At 40.0% G+C, this 15,676-nt stretch overlaps 1 protein-coding gene across 1 annotated transcript in view; it reads right to left on the reverse strand.

The window, feature by feature from the left end:
- LOC106600426 (epidermal growth factor receptor) overlaps positions 1–2,994 on the reverse strand; it is a 53,872-nt gene extending 50,878 nt beyond the window's left edge. Inside the window, exon 1 of the mRNA XM_014191766.3 lies at positions 2,706–2,994. Within this exon, the coding sequence (XP_014047241.2) occupies positions 2,706–2,808 (103 nt within the window). The 5' untranslated portion in view covers positions 2,809–2,994. The remainder of the gene's footprint in view (positions 1–2,705) is intronic.
- Positions 2,995–15,676: the final 12,682 nt, after the last annotated feature.

Here is a 15,676-nt window from a genome sequence, read left to right on the forward strand (position 1 = left end):
TTTAGGGTCATTTCACTTATTTTACAACAGGGTGCCAATGTGCGCCTTCCGGTTTGTTTAGCTGCTCTGAAATATTTAGGAAATCTGTCTTTTGGCTCACAAACACGCCTGACTTGTTATGATTCTGTGAACACCGGCTGGGACTGGGAGAAGAACTTGCTAGAACAGGCTGATAAAACCTGTTGCACTTGTTAACTCTGTAGGGACTCAGTATGGACGACGGTTTGCAGGGACTCTGTAGGGAGCATGGTTTGTAGGTTCTAGTCAGGGACCACAGTTTGTAGGGACTCTGTAGGGAGCATTGGTTGGAAAGCTGTGATTGTTATCTGCTACAGTGGTGTTGGGGGACAGGATAATAAGACTTGATGATGATGGATGAACAACGGAACTAAAGGTTATGAAGGCTTAAAGAGGCTCCCCAGGGGCCACCTTCTTACACCTGCCTCTCCTGGGATATTTTTTATTTATTTCACCTTTTATTTAACCAGGTAGGCAAGTTGAGAACAAGTTCTCAAATATATGGATATATGGAGTCATTCCACCATTCTCTTCTGTCCTAACTGGCTTGATGTGAATAAACAAACCAGTGTTGTACAAATATAATAGACTTGAATTCTGCACATTAGGACCCATTTTTTGGATGAGGATGTTTTTGAACATCGGATCTTACTCTTTTATCCAGGCACTGTGATTACTGCTAGCATGTCTGCGTTATTGATGTTGTTGTTTTTGTCCTCTTAGTTTGAGTGACCACTTATTGTAAATCACTCTAAATAATAACATCTGCTAGGTAGCCTACATTACCAAAACGAAACAGAAGTGTTTTGATCTCCGTAAAGATTTTTTTCCACGACATTGCCACCACCAAAGACTACATTTGCCTTCTTGTCAGCTGAGGGATGACATATAGTTCACTGGGTGCTTGTCCTCCTGGTTTACTCTGCCTCTCAAAGCTTCTATTTACTTAGTTTATTCATGCTTACTGAGGAAGCAAACTAAATTGGCGTCAGAAGTCGTACATGTTGTAGGGCAGGGCTATTCAACTCTTACCCTACGAGGTCCGGAGGCAAATTATTTTACCTGATAATTAATTGCACCTACCTGGTGTCCAAGGTCTAAATCAGTCCCTGATTAGAGGGGAACCATTTTTTTTAAAGCAGTGGAACTGGCTTCGACGTCCAGAGTTGAGTTTGAGGGTTGTAGGGAAAGACCCACAAACCAAAAAACACCTTCAATGTGCCATGCAACTGAACTCATTTGTCTACTTTAGAATCAATACAATTGTACTATGGTTAAAATAAAATCTTTGAAGAACACAGACAAATGAAATAGTTTAGAGTAGCAGACATAACAGCTCCACTTGTGTCTAGTTAACAATAACCCTGTACATTCACGACCTTTAGAACAAGGCCAAGCGAAAGACCTTCACTGTTTTCTCTACAGTAAACCTGTTTCATACATCAATTAAACAGATTATTTGTTGATTATACGTTTGGTAACAGAATTACGGTTTGTGCTGTTTGTGCCGTCATTCTGTTGCCAAATTTTGGATCGGCACTGTTTCTTGTACAATTGTCTGTTGTTAAAGGCAGGCCTTGTCTTGTGCATGAGTTGTACGGTTTAACTTTTCTTTCAATCGTTGGTTTTTGTTGTACATACATTTTAAAGTGAAATTGGATTTGTCCTTTACGTACGTAAATGATGTATACTATGCAAAATGATGTTCTCCAACTTGTACACTGAGGTTATAAAACCATTAGGAACACCTGCTCTTTCCAAGCCATAGACTGACCAGGTGAATTCAGGTGAACGCTATGATCCCTTATTGATGTCACCTGTTAAATCCACTTCAATCAGTGTAGATGAAGTGGAGGAGACAGGTTAAAGAATATTTTTTAAGCCTTGAGACAATTGAGACATGGATTGTGTATGTGTGACATTCAACAGGTGAATGAAAAAGACAAAATATTTAAATGCCTTTAAAGGTATGGTAGTAGGTGCCAGGTGGACCACTTTGAGTGTGTCAAGAACTGTAACGCTGCTGGTCATCCAGCCAACTTGACAACTGTGGGAAGCAACGGAGTTAGTCAACATGGGCCAGCATCCCTGTGGAAAGCTTTCCACACCTTTTAGAGTCCATGCCCCAACGAATTGAGGCTGTTTTGAGGGCAAAAGGAAGTGCAACTCAATATTATGAAGGTGTTACTAATGTGTTGTACACTCAGTGTATGTTGCAATTCAAAGTCTGGTACCGTGGACGCCATTACGAAACAACTCTCCTCCATTCCCGGGCATCATCAATGGAGTGAATATTCTGGTGCGTTGCCTAAGGCTTCGTTTCGCATGGAAGGCGTACTGTAGCTCGCGCTGTAGTGGTCTATTGGTCCATGCCTGTGGTACATCAAACAGGACCTACGCTACTATGAAAGTATATCATCGACCTTTCTATACAAGAATAATACACTGTGAGTTAACTATTTTTCACAAGTGTCCTCAGACATGTAATAACCAGAAAGAGTTATTCTCCCCTGGATTCTTTCCCACGCAAGGCTGTCTGGAGTTTCTACATCTTTGAGAGTTTTTTATTGAGCTCACGGCAGTGAAATACCTCAACTTTCGTTGATAATTTAAATAAAAGCAACTAGGATACCAAAAATGTTCAGTAAAATATGCTAACATAAGCACATCAAAGTTCGTTGTCTTACCTTTCTTTTCCGGTAAAGCACACGAGACCAAGGAGACCAAAGAGGTGAAAATGATCCCGATTTGAAACTGTGTAGCCATGGTATTTTTGAAACTCGTCTTCATTCTTCCTCTCCGAATGAAAACGTGTCAGTCCATACTAATGATGTGTACAATTCAACTAACTTTACAGTAGAACTGTGAGCTGGCGTCAACTGAAGGGACTTTTCCTTTACTAGTAAGTTTGACAGCTCCTCCTCTCCGGGCTGTATAGCTCAACAATACGAGGCGCTCGAAGGAAAGCAAGAGAAATGGAAGGGATTTCCGACGTCATCCGTAGGGAGGACCATTGGTGTACATTGTCATGTATTCTCTCAGGTAAGCTGGTCACCAGGTATGACGTTAACAATGGTTCTCTCTTTCAACATTTCTGCATGACGCTACACATTCTCATGATGTTATTTACATTTAAGGACAGAAAAATACAGAATGTAAAATGCGAAATGTACAATTTTGATCCCTGAATGCTGATTGGCTGACAGCCGTGTTATATCAGATCATATACCACGGTTATGGCAAAACATGTATTTTCACTGCTCTGATTACATTGGTAACCAGTTTATAATAGCAATAAGACACCTCAGGGGTTTGTGGTATATGGCCAATATACCACGGCTAAGGGCTGTGTCCAGGCACTCCGCGTTGCTTTGTGCATAAAAAGCCCTTAGCCTTGGTATATTCATGTGTACAACATCTAAAGACCTGCGTCACTATACTGAGAGCATTGCCGTTTCTAAAACAAAGTAGTTGAGCGTTTTGGGTGCCCCTGCAACTGCAGAATGAGCATGAGGAGTATCACAAAAAATGTGTGTTTACAGTACACTTCTATAACATTCCATTTATGTAAAAAAAAATATTAAAAAAAATGTGCTAAAACAAAAGCAGTTAACTTGTCCGTTAAGTCAGACAATAGAGGCGTTAGAAATGTGCTTCCAATGTATTATGAAGAGGGTATTTATACTTGATTCTATTTCACCAGATGTATGTCCTTAAACCGATTATTTTAGAATCGCACATAGGAGAAGGTATAAGGATAATTTAGTGGCTACCGGCATCCTGCAGTATCCCCGTCAGTCTTCAACTTGAGATACTCAATGAGAGGGGGCAGCACTGAGCTTGCCTGCAACATGACTTCCTAGAGTAGCTCAAACTGTGCATGCAATGTTTCCATAAACTCCTCCATGAAGCAAGAAGGTGGCACGCTAAAATGAAATCTGTCTCTGTGTTTGCCAAGACGAGTGGAAAATATGTAGACAGAGTGTGTGCATTGTGCAAGTGTGTGCTTTAATTAGTAAGGTATCCCCCCCCCCCCCCCCCCCCCGTTGTCTAGGGCTTAATTGAAAGGGAAAACCCAAAAACATGCAGACGCTAGGACCTCCATGGAATGAGTTAGAAACACCTGCTGTAAACAAGGTATGACAGCAATCCATGCTTTGGTTTAGTTGCGCGAAAAATGCTAATATCAGTCCCATGACTTGAATGGGTTTTGTGCCACATGCTAAACCATAAATGTACCACAATTCATGAACTTAATCTCCCCTGGAAAAAAAGCATCTATACAATATTGCTACTAGCCTAGCATTTGGTTTGCAACAGTTGTGGTTTGTCTAAACCTTGCTGCCTGGCTCTCCAACCTGTGCAACAATGTTTCTGTGTCTTTTTAAAAAAATCTGCAATGTGCCATATGAAAAAGAACTTGACGAGACTGACAGCTTCTCTGAGGCAGGCAAATTAATGTATCTGTGATTTTGCAACTACAAGATTTTGTGTCTCTGTTCTATTTTTAAGAAAAAAAATCATTTTGAGCTTTATTTGACATATATTTTTTTCTTTAAGCTCTCAATTGTCTGGATTTCACTGTATTGCACTGTAGCCTTGTCTCACACCCAGACTTTTAATATTCTGCTATGTATTTTTCTATATACATTTTGTTTTAGAAGCACTAAATATATTATTTTCTAAGAAATACAGTTCTCTCACAGTATTGCGCCATTACCATCACACTGAACAAAGTAATCAATTATAGTGCTTTTTCAACATTAAATCATTGTATGGTGTACACTACACCCTACTCCCCAGATATGAAAGATTAAAGAGGCATTGTTACATTTGTTTGATAGAATACACCTCTCTCTCTCAGCCAGGTAACATAATGTCTCATGGGCAGTATATCAGAGGAAATGTCTTGCTCTGGATAGCAGACTAAGGATGCACTGCAGTGTAGGAGGGAGTCAGGGGGAGGCTAATGAGGCTATTTTAAACCAACACACTCCATGAAAAAGATCTGATCTATCTCACCTTTTCATGATGAAATTGGATTGATTATTCACTATTTATATAACGGGTGGGTCTAATTCTGAATGCTGATTGGTTAAAATCGCATTCCAGCCAGTGTCTGTTCCACAAGTTACCACAGGCTAAATCTATGAGGTTAAAATGCCTATTCACTCTGTTCAATCTGACTGCGAAATCCACTGTCTCATCAGCCCAGCCAAGCAATTTATAAACTTGATCTCCACAACGGCTATGAAAAGCATCTAGACATTATCTCACATTTCTTTTATACTAACATTTTGTTTTCAACAGCAAAGATTTGTATAAACCTTGCTGTCTGTCTCTCCGACATTTTTAACATTGTTTCAATATTCAAATTCGATCTCCATATTAATGAATGTGTCAGGAGTTGGGACGAGAGTGTCACGTCCTGACCAGTAAAGAGGTTATTTGTTATTGTAGTTTGGTCAGGACGTGGCAGGGGGTGTTTGTTTTATGTGTTTCGTTTTTTTTTGGTGTTAATGTTCTATGTTAGTCTATTTCTATGTTCGTTCTAGTTTTTCTATTTCTATGTTTAGTCTATTGGGTTGACCTTCAATTGGAGGCAGCTGTTCCTCATTGCCTCTAATTGAAGGTCCTATTTAGTAGGGGTGTTTTTCTATGGGTTTTTGTGGGTAGTTGTTCCGTATGTGTAGCTGTGTGCCTCACAGGACTGTTTCTCGTCGTCGTCGGTTTTTGTTTAAGTGTTTGTTTTGGTTTTCTTCTAAATAAAGAAGATGAGCATACACATTCCCGCTGCGTTTTGGTCCAATTCCTACGACGAACGTGACAGAGAGAGACAGGCAGCGTTTCTCAGCCAGTCGAAATCATGAATCAGCTGGCATCATTTTTATGGATATATACAAAGAAATGTAATTTGAAAAAAGGTCAAACAAAACGAAGTGCAGCTAGTTTGCAGTTGTTCCAGCATCAATTTGAAGTTATTGTGTTAGCTGTGTTGTTGGCTAGCTCCTCTGAACAACAGTGTCCTGACAAGTAAGCACATTTTCTATGCCAGGCGAAATCGCGCCTCATTAGCTCATTGTTATGGATGTATCCAAATAAATGTAACTAGAAAACAACTTAAACAAATGCAAATGCGGCTACTTTGCTTTTTATTCTGGCTGCACTTTTTTGATGTGACTGTAAGTTAGCCGTAGTTGGCTAGCTACTGTAGCAGGCAAGGGATAAGAAAGTTGCCAGCCAGTATGGTAATGAAACATTTAGAACGAACGACTGGGTCTCGTCACTGGCAACTGAACCGATAGAACGAACGACCAGCCGGCTTGGGTAGCAACCCAAGATTTGTGTCTATATCTTGTGGAAGGATGAAATAGTATGAATAAATTCATGAAGCCAGCTGGTCATCAAGCCGGCTGTCTTTGTCTCGTGCCAATATATCCTCCAAACACCGGCTTCCCAGGCATTATCACTTAAATGTACTGTACAATGAACATTCTGTACTGTACTTTCCTTAAGAGTTGAAACAGGACAGGATGACTCGTCTGCCGCTTGTGGAAAGATTCCTATTGGATTAAAGTAACCAGGTTCATTCATATACTCTGAGTGTTTACTGTATTACCCAATGGGCTGCTATGGAGACCACATGTTCTGACAAGAACTGTATTGGCCTGGAGAGATTGTTGGGAAACGGTAAAACCATCACCATGCAATGAGAGAAGTCCTGTTTCACTGTGTCAGAACAAAAATGTCTGTGTGTGTGTAAGTGTGTGTGTGTGTGGGTGTGTGTGTGTGTGAGTGTGTGTGTGTACAATGTGTCCATGCATGCGTGTGTGGATATGAGTTTCACTGTTATTATACAGTACATATGCTATCTCATCCATCACAAAACAATGTTGTTGCTATTAACAGTCGGGGAATCGACCAGTGATAATATTGTCCATCTTGTGAAGTCCCCATTGCGCATTCAAATATTAGCTAGTTTAAGCTGTGTGAACACAGTGACAACTGCCTGGAGGAAAGCAGACGCTTTACAGATATCAGGTGGTGTTCTGTAATCTCTGCAGCTCTGCTAATTAACTCTTCATTAATTAGTGTTAGGCTGTTTGTTCACAGTGCATGGAGCCTTCTTATATCACTGAACTGTTGACATAGCCTGGTTAATGCAGATGGAATGATGTGAACAAACCATTTCCAGGCTGCCATTGAGAATAGGATTCAGTTATCCCTTTCAACATTTCAAGTCTGCTGTGTGCATTCTCCACATTTTTAGTTTTGTCCTACAGTTCTGAAAGGGGGCCAAGTCAGTTGACCAGAACTAACAACTGTATTGAAAAACTGTTGGAGCAACAAAACCTATAAGTAGGAACAAGAACTGCCATCTTCTTATAATGCTGATATACCAACCCAAAGCCATAACAACACCTCTAATGGAGTGATGGGTCAATCTGGCAGGAGGTATATAGCCTCAAACTGACACAGGGTCCTCCTATATGATATGCCATATGGTGTTTACAGTACTGTACGGGACCTCCCCCTCCTCTGTCTGCCTGTCTCCACCCACCTCCAAGATACTTCTCTCTCTGAGGAGGATTGGGGAGGGGTCTCTGTGTATTATTTGGTTGTACGTTTTTTTTCTTCCTACGTTCAATTAATAACTTAGTTAGATGAGAGGACCCTGGTCCAGCTGGTGCCTCTCATGCAGATCAAACCAGAGCAGAGACCTGGAGGCCACCTCCCTCACATCATTAGTCACGGTAGCATCCCCCATCTCTCTGCTTCAATTAACCACTTAATTGGTTCGACTGCTTTGTCCGGTTGTTGTTGAATAATGATGGACATGTAGCTATCATTGTTGGGTTGCCTTTCTTTTAGTTACTGTAGATGCTCCTAATACCTTCTTCAGTCAACTGGGAGTAGACTATAGACCTGCTTCCTACCAACATTTTCCTTCTTTATGTGAAGAACATGTTTTCTCCTCCGATAGGTCTTTCCCTGAGGAACAGGTCTTAACTACACGAGGAGGGGCTAAATTGAAAGGTGATGAGGGAAAGAAAGGAGGGATGACCAACCACTACCTTCATTCAGCCACCACTCTCCCTTTTCAGAGGAATCCCCAGTAGACTAGCAGGTCATTCTGTTGTGTTCGTTTAGAGTTTCTGTTTGGCTGACAGCTGTGGTATGGGGCTGGGGCTCTGAGTAGGTTAGGGTCTACACAAACAGCCTGAGGGAGGGAGAGAGAAGTGGAGTGTACCAGATAGTCATGGCTGGTGCGTGCTCTGATACAGGGTTAAAGGGGGAGTTATGGGGACAGGTTAATTAGCAGGGTCTGTCACAACAACATGTTTTTAATATGGCCATTCATTTATATTTGGGTCAACATCATCATGGACCAAAACATGTTCTTTGCTTTTGTTGTGTAAATGCAGATCTGAAATGCCATGGTGTTCTCTTGTTTCCAGAAGTGTTTGTAAACCTTTAAGCAATAAGGCATGAGAACCTGGGAATTATTGTGTGAATAACTAAGGGCTGTTCTTAGGCCCTACGCGAAGCTAAGGGCCGGGAAACAGCCCGTAGGAGGTTGTTATTCACAATCATTCCCGGGTTCTCATGCCTTATTGCTTTTATAAAATTGTTGCCAACATATTAAAAAAAAGATTAACGACATGTTTTCACTGAAAACATTATTTCAATGAGTACATTTGTTTTATTCCATCCTTCCACCATTCAATATAGTCCGGGGGAAAGCCAGTTGTTAGTTCTGAGATTCTGAAGTTGTTAGCCAAATGGGCTGGTCATCTATTCTATTGGCATGGATGGATTAAGTAAATAAGGTTGCCATAGGAGGCTAGCTAACACAGTCACATCAAGCAGCTGAAATGACAGCAAACTATCTGCATTTTCGTTTGTTCAACCATTGTTTTCTATTGCCATTTCTTTGCATATATCCATTAACTACGATGGATATACTACGGCATGTCTTATTTTGGAGAAAAAAATGTTTCTTGAAAAATACTTTCATCAACATAAATACTTTTCTCATTTTATCAGGAATAATAAATTGATATTGGCTGTGACCATTTTATTGAATAAAAATCTTGTGCAGGTGTCATTACTTTCACATCATAAACATTACATTTTAGTTTAAAATTGAATAACAAACACAATGAGATTTGGGATTATTGGCTTTATCTGTCTGTAGGATTTGGTACTACCACATTTTAAATAATTATTTATATTCCTTATTGCATAAATATGCAATTACTTGTTGAAATTGTTATGTTTTTATCATTTCTACGTAGCTATATTGAGAACAAGTAAGTGCTTTACACCTGAAGACAGGAGTATGATATTTAATGTGTAGATTGTGGTGGTAATTACTGTGTAGCGGTAATGACTAGGGTAATCTCTCAAGAACGGGAAGTGACAACTTTTTTGAGAATTTTACTTCTGGGTAACCAAGATTATGACTAGAGTAATTGTAAAATGCATTACTTGTTAAAAATAACTTTGTGTAAAAGTATATTGAAAATATGATTGATTGCTATAAAGACAGTGAAAGATTAAGTAATAAGCAGTATTGAGCAGGGGTATACCCTTTTAATGCAAATGTTCTACATTTTGTTCTACTTTGTGATGGTAATGACAGTGTTGGTAATGACAATTTGCTACTTTTTGGGATTTACTTCGTTAATATGATCAGCTATCATTTGATAAACTCCAACCACAACAGAATGAGATTTATTTTTTCAAATAGAGGACAATCCAGACGAGTTATAGACATTGCAGTAATGACGCAGAATAAGAATAATGTTCTATTTTTATGCATTCTTGGAGATTGAGATATAATTTCAAACACTGTCATATCCTTGTTCTCCACTTCTGTCACGTCCTGACCAGTAAAGAGGTTATTTGTTATTGTAGTTTGGTCAGGACGTGGCAGGGGGTGTTTGTTTTATGTGTTTAGTTTTTTTTGGGTTAATGTTAGTCTATTTCTATGTCTGTGTCTAGTTATTCTATTTCTATGTTTAGTTTATTTGGTTGACCTTCAATTGGAGGCAGCTGTTCCTCGTTGCCTGTAATTGAAGGTCCTATTTAGTAGGGGTGTTTTTTTCATGGGTTTTTGTGGGTAGTTGTTCCGTATGTGTAGCTGTGTGCCTCACAGGACTGTTTCTCATCGTTGTTTTTTTCGTTTAAGTGTTTGTTTTGGTTTTCTTCATTAATAAAAGAAGATGAGTATACACATTCCCGCAGCGCCTTGGTCCCATTCCTACTACGTCCGTGACAACTTCCCAGTTCTTGTGTGACTTGATGTCTAAAATGTTGAAAAATAGCCTCATTAGCCTCCCCCTGACTCCCTCCTACACTGCAGTGCATCCTTGGTCTGCTATCCAGAGCAAGACATTTCCTCTGATATACTGCCCATGAGACATTGTTACCTGGCTGAGAGAGAGAGGTGTATTCTATCAAACAAATGTAACAATGCCTCTTTAATCTTTCATATCTGGGGAGTAGGGTGTAGTGTACACCATACAATGATTTAATGTTGAAAAGGCACTATAATTGATTACTTTGTTCAGTGTGATGGTAATGGCGCAATACTGTGAGAGAACTGTATTTCTTAGAAAATAATATATTTAGTGCATAAAAAATGTATATAGCAAAATAATATTATTTTTCTAACCAGGTGCATTAAATCTAAAGTGTAATACATAGCAGAATATGAAAAGTCTGGGTGTGAGACATTGCTAAAACAGGGCAAAACATATTGAAAGCTGAAAAAAAAACAACGTTTAAGGTTATTTTAGTGTTTACTTAATATATGTAAAATTAAAATCACAATACATTTAATTTCTTAAAAATAGAACCAAGACACAAAAAAGCTTGAAGTTGCAAAATTACAGAGAAATTAATTTGCCTGGCTCAGAGAAGCTGTCAGTCTCGTCACGTTGGCGATTTCAAAAAAAGACACAAACATTGTTGCACAGGTTGGAGAGGGGGAGTTCCTTACTAATTGGTGCACACACTTGCACAATGCACACTTATTTTCCCCTTACTTATTTTGGCAAACACAGAGACAGACATACCCATTCTGGTATCAATTTACCTGACACCCAGTCATAACCATGTCATAATATGTCATAACAGTTGACAGAGCTTGTAATAACCTGTCATGATATTGTCATAACACTGTCATGACCCATATATTTACACCTGTTGTGATATATATTGTGTTATTTTATGGCTGGTTATGACACCAACATAAGAGTGTCAAAACCAACATTTATTCAAATGTATTTTTTTTCCCTGCCAAGAAGTTTCCTTTCGTTTGAAAGTTTGCTTTGTTGTTGTTGTAATGAGTTCTTTAGTCATGTTTTTTTTTCATCATATTTAAAATAACTTTCACAAAATGCACTTTATGACACTGTCATGAAGCATTATGACTATCCTGTGTCACTTTATTTGGACAAAAAAAAAAAGCACTTTATGACACTCTCAAGGAGCATTATGACCATCCTAATCATATAAGTCAGTCATCAGTCAAAAAGAGGATGTCTTGTCCTGCTCCTGAAATCTGCTCCTGCATTCATCCCAGTCATCAGCAACAGAGCATTGGGGTAGGTGCATGTCTGACATCAATTTGTGCGCAATTACAATGATAATTGAATATAGTACATTTCAGAAAATGTTATGTAACATAAACATAATATGGACAAGTAGGCTATGGTGTAATGGAATGTGTTGCCTTGTGTGGTAGGTTTTGTGGGTTTTGACACTCTTATGAAGGTGTCATAACCAGCCATAAAATAATACAATATATGTCACAACAGGTCTAAATATATGTGTCACGACAGTGTTATGACCATATTATGAACGTTATGTCAGCTGTTAAGACATTATGATATGGTTATGACAGTGTCATAATGTGGTATTACACTGGGTATCAAGTGTTACCTTAATCTTTTCTAAGAGGGCAAACTAGTTGCAACACATCCACATGCTAAAAATCATTTGAAGATCAGAAAATGTCATTTTAGTGTGTCACCATCTTGCTTCATGGAGGAGTTTATGGAAACATTGCAGGCGCAGTTGGAGCTACTCTAGGAAGTGATGTTGCAGGCAAGGTCAGTGCTGCCCCCTCTCATTGAGAATCTCAAGTTGAAAGCCGACTGGGATACTGCAGACTACTGTAGCCACTAAATGATCCTTATAACTTCTTCTGTGTGCGATACTAAAACAATCGGTTCAAGGACATACGTCTGGTGAAATAGAAGCACGTATTGGTGCCATTATTGGGATCAATTTTCTTTTATATTCACGGATATTGACCACGAAGATCGCCATACTTTGATTGACTATAATGGGGGATTCTGTTTTCTGAAAACATTGCCTGCAGTACTCCGGTCAGCCTTGAACTGAAATCCTCAATGAGAGGGGGCAGTCGTTCTCCCCTGCTCCAACATAATGTGATTATGACTGAAAGGGAAAGAGGATACCTACAACTGAATGCATTCAACCGAAATGTGTGTTCTGCCTTTAACCAAACCAATTTGAATTAGAGACGTGCGGGGGGGCTGTCTTAATCGATGTTATCAGGGCTCGGGAGAAGTTGTTGTTGGGGTTAACTGCCTTATTCAAGGGCAGACTGATTTGACAAAAAAAACAATTATTTCAGTCCTGGCTGTCCCCATATAGTCTGCTCTGTGTACAGAAAAACAAACAAACACACACACACATTTTTGTACTGACAAAGTGGAACAGGACTTGTCTCATTGGTGATGGTTTACCGTTTCCCAACGATCTCCCCAGGCAAATACAGTTCTTGTCAGAGCATGTGGTCTCCATAGCATTCCATTGGCTTATACAGTAAACACTCAGAGTATATGAATGAACCTGGTTACTTTAATCCAATAGGAATCTTTCCACAAGTGGTAGACTAGTCATCCTGTCCTGTTTCAACCCTTAAGGAAAGTACAGTATCAGAATGTCCATTGTACAGTACATACAGTGTATTCGGAAGGTATTCAGACCCCTTGACTTTTTCCACATTTTGTTACGTTACAGCCTTCACCTAAAATGCATTCAATTGTTTTTCCCCCACATCAATCTACGCACAATACCCCATAATGACAAAGCAAAAACAGGTTTTAGATTTAAATAAATAATTTAATTTCACATTTACATATGTATTCAGACCCTTTACTCAGCACTTTGTTGAAGCGCCTTGGCAGTGAATACAGCCTTGAATCTACAAGCTTGGGACACCTGTATTTTGGGAGTTTCTCCCATTCTTCTCTGCAGATCCTCTCAAGCTCTGTCAGGTTGGATGGGGAGTGTTGCTGCACAGCTATTGTCAGGTCTCTCCAGAGATGTTCGATCCGTTTCAAGTCCGGGCTCTGGCTGGGCCACTCAAGGCATTCAGAGACTTGCCCCGAAGCCACTTCTGCATTGTCTTGGCTGTGTGTATAGGGTCGTTTTCCTTTTGGAAGGTCCTGACTAGTCTCCCCGTCCCTGCTTCTGAAAAACATACCCACAGCATGATGCTGCCATCACCATGTTTCACTGTAAGGATGGTGCCAGGTTTCCTCCAGGCGTGATGCTTGGCATTCAGGCCAAAGAGTTCAATTTTGGTTTCATCAGACCAGAGAATCTTGTTTCTCATGGTCTGAGAGTCTTTAGATGCCTTTTGGACAAGTCCAAGAGGGCTGTCATGTGCTTTTTACTGAGGAGTGGCTTCCATCTGGCCACTGTACCATAAAAGCCCGATTGGTGGAGTGCTGTAGAGATGAACTATGGAGCTCTGTCAGAGTGACCGTCAGGTTTTCGGTCACCTCCCTGACCAAGGCCCTTCTCCCTTCGATTGTTCAGTTTGGCCGGGCGGCGCGCTCTAGGAAGAGTCTTGGTGGTTCCAAACTTATTCCATTTAAGAATGATGGAGGCCACTGTGTTGTTGGGGACCTTCAATGCTGCAGAAATGTTTTGGTACCCTTCCTCAGATCTGTGCCTCGACACAATCCTGTCTCGGAGCTCTACGGACAATTCCTTCAACCTCATGGCTTGGTTTTTACTCTGACATGCGCTGTCAACTGCGGGACCTTATATAGACAGGTGTGTGCATTTCCAAATCATGTCCAATCAATTGAATTTACCACAGGTGGACTCCAATCAAGTTGTAGAAACATCTCAAGGAAGGATGATCAATGGAAACAGGATGCACCTGAGCTCAATTTCAGGTCTCATAGCAAAGGGTCTGAATACTTATGTAAATAAGGTATTTAAATAATGTATTGCTACAATTTCTAAAAACCTGTTTTCGCTTCATCACTATGGGGTATTGTGTATAGATTGATGAGGGAAAGAAATTATGTAATCGATTTTAGAATAAGGCTGTAACCACCAAACGTCACGTAACAAAATGTGGAAAAAGTCAAGGGGTCTGAATACTTTCCGAATGCACTGTATAGTGAGTAATCAATCCAATTTCGTCATGAAAAGGTGAGACAGATCTGTGGCGATTTTCCATGGAGTGTGTTGGTTTAACGTAGCCTCATTTGGCTCCCCCTGACTCCCTCTTACACTGCAGTGCACCCTAGGTCTGTTATCAAGCGCAAGCCATTGAGAGATAGAGGCGTATCCTGTCCAACAAATGTAACAATGTCTCTTTAATCTTTCATATCCATTGAGTAGGGTGTAGCACACGCCACATAATTATTTAATTAAGATATATTTATCTTGACCCCATTGAAGTAGTAGTAGGGAACCTGTTTCTCAATTCAACACTGCCAGCTTGTGGTTGAATTACAGTATCTCTGTCTCATGCAGATTCCTGACATTGGTACCCAGATGAGGTTTCTTGTCTCCATGCATTCATTCACCAATCACCATGAACCTGCTAATGGAGTATTTCCTAGAGTGGTGTTGGGATAGGCTTATCTGACTGAATGGTTATTGATATTAAAATGCTTGTCTTCACCGAATATCATATGTGTATCTTCGTATGTATCGTATTACGGAATAGGCCATATGATTAAAACTGTTAATATACCCCGTATTACATTACATTGTTATAACCGTGTAATAGTCTGTACTTGAATGATATCAGCGCATACTGAAGGATGATTGCTCCATCTGTCTCAGGCTATTTCTATTCCCAGTATACATATTTTATACCAGGGTACATTACATTTGCCTGACGACTGAAACGGAATTCTTCCTCTGCTCTATGTTCAGTGGGGAGAAGAAACTAACATCCCTGGGCCACTGGCGTATAGTTCACCACCGCTGCAACCCCCAACCCTTCCTAAAAACGAAATATATAAAATACAATGTAGGTTGGGGTCCACCCGGAGTTCGGGTCCACCAGATAGCATATGAACACGTCATTAACCATGATTTTCTTTTTAAATTACTGGCAATTTGCTTTAAAACTGCAACATATATTAACTGTGTTAATATATATATACATATTTTTGGGGAAAAAGTTGAGATTGTCCCGTCTTTCAAGGATCCCTCTAAAACGGCAACATTTTCTCTCAGCCTCATGGCAAAATGTGTAAAATAGCATGAGATAAGCTATAAACTGCCGTGGGCGTACATCGCGTTGCGTTTGGGAGCAAGGAGTTTGGGTAGCCAGGCAAACATTACAAGACGCTGGTCTTTA

This window comes from Salmo salar, chromosome 03 (genome assembly GCF_965601325.2).
Source record: "Salmo salar chromosome 03, fSalSal1, whole genome shotgun sequence".
Taxonomy (NCBI): Eukaryota; Metazoa; Chordata; class Actinopteri; order Salmoniformes; family Salmonidae; genus Salmo; species Salmo salar.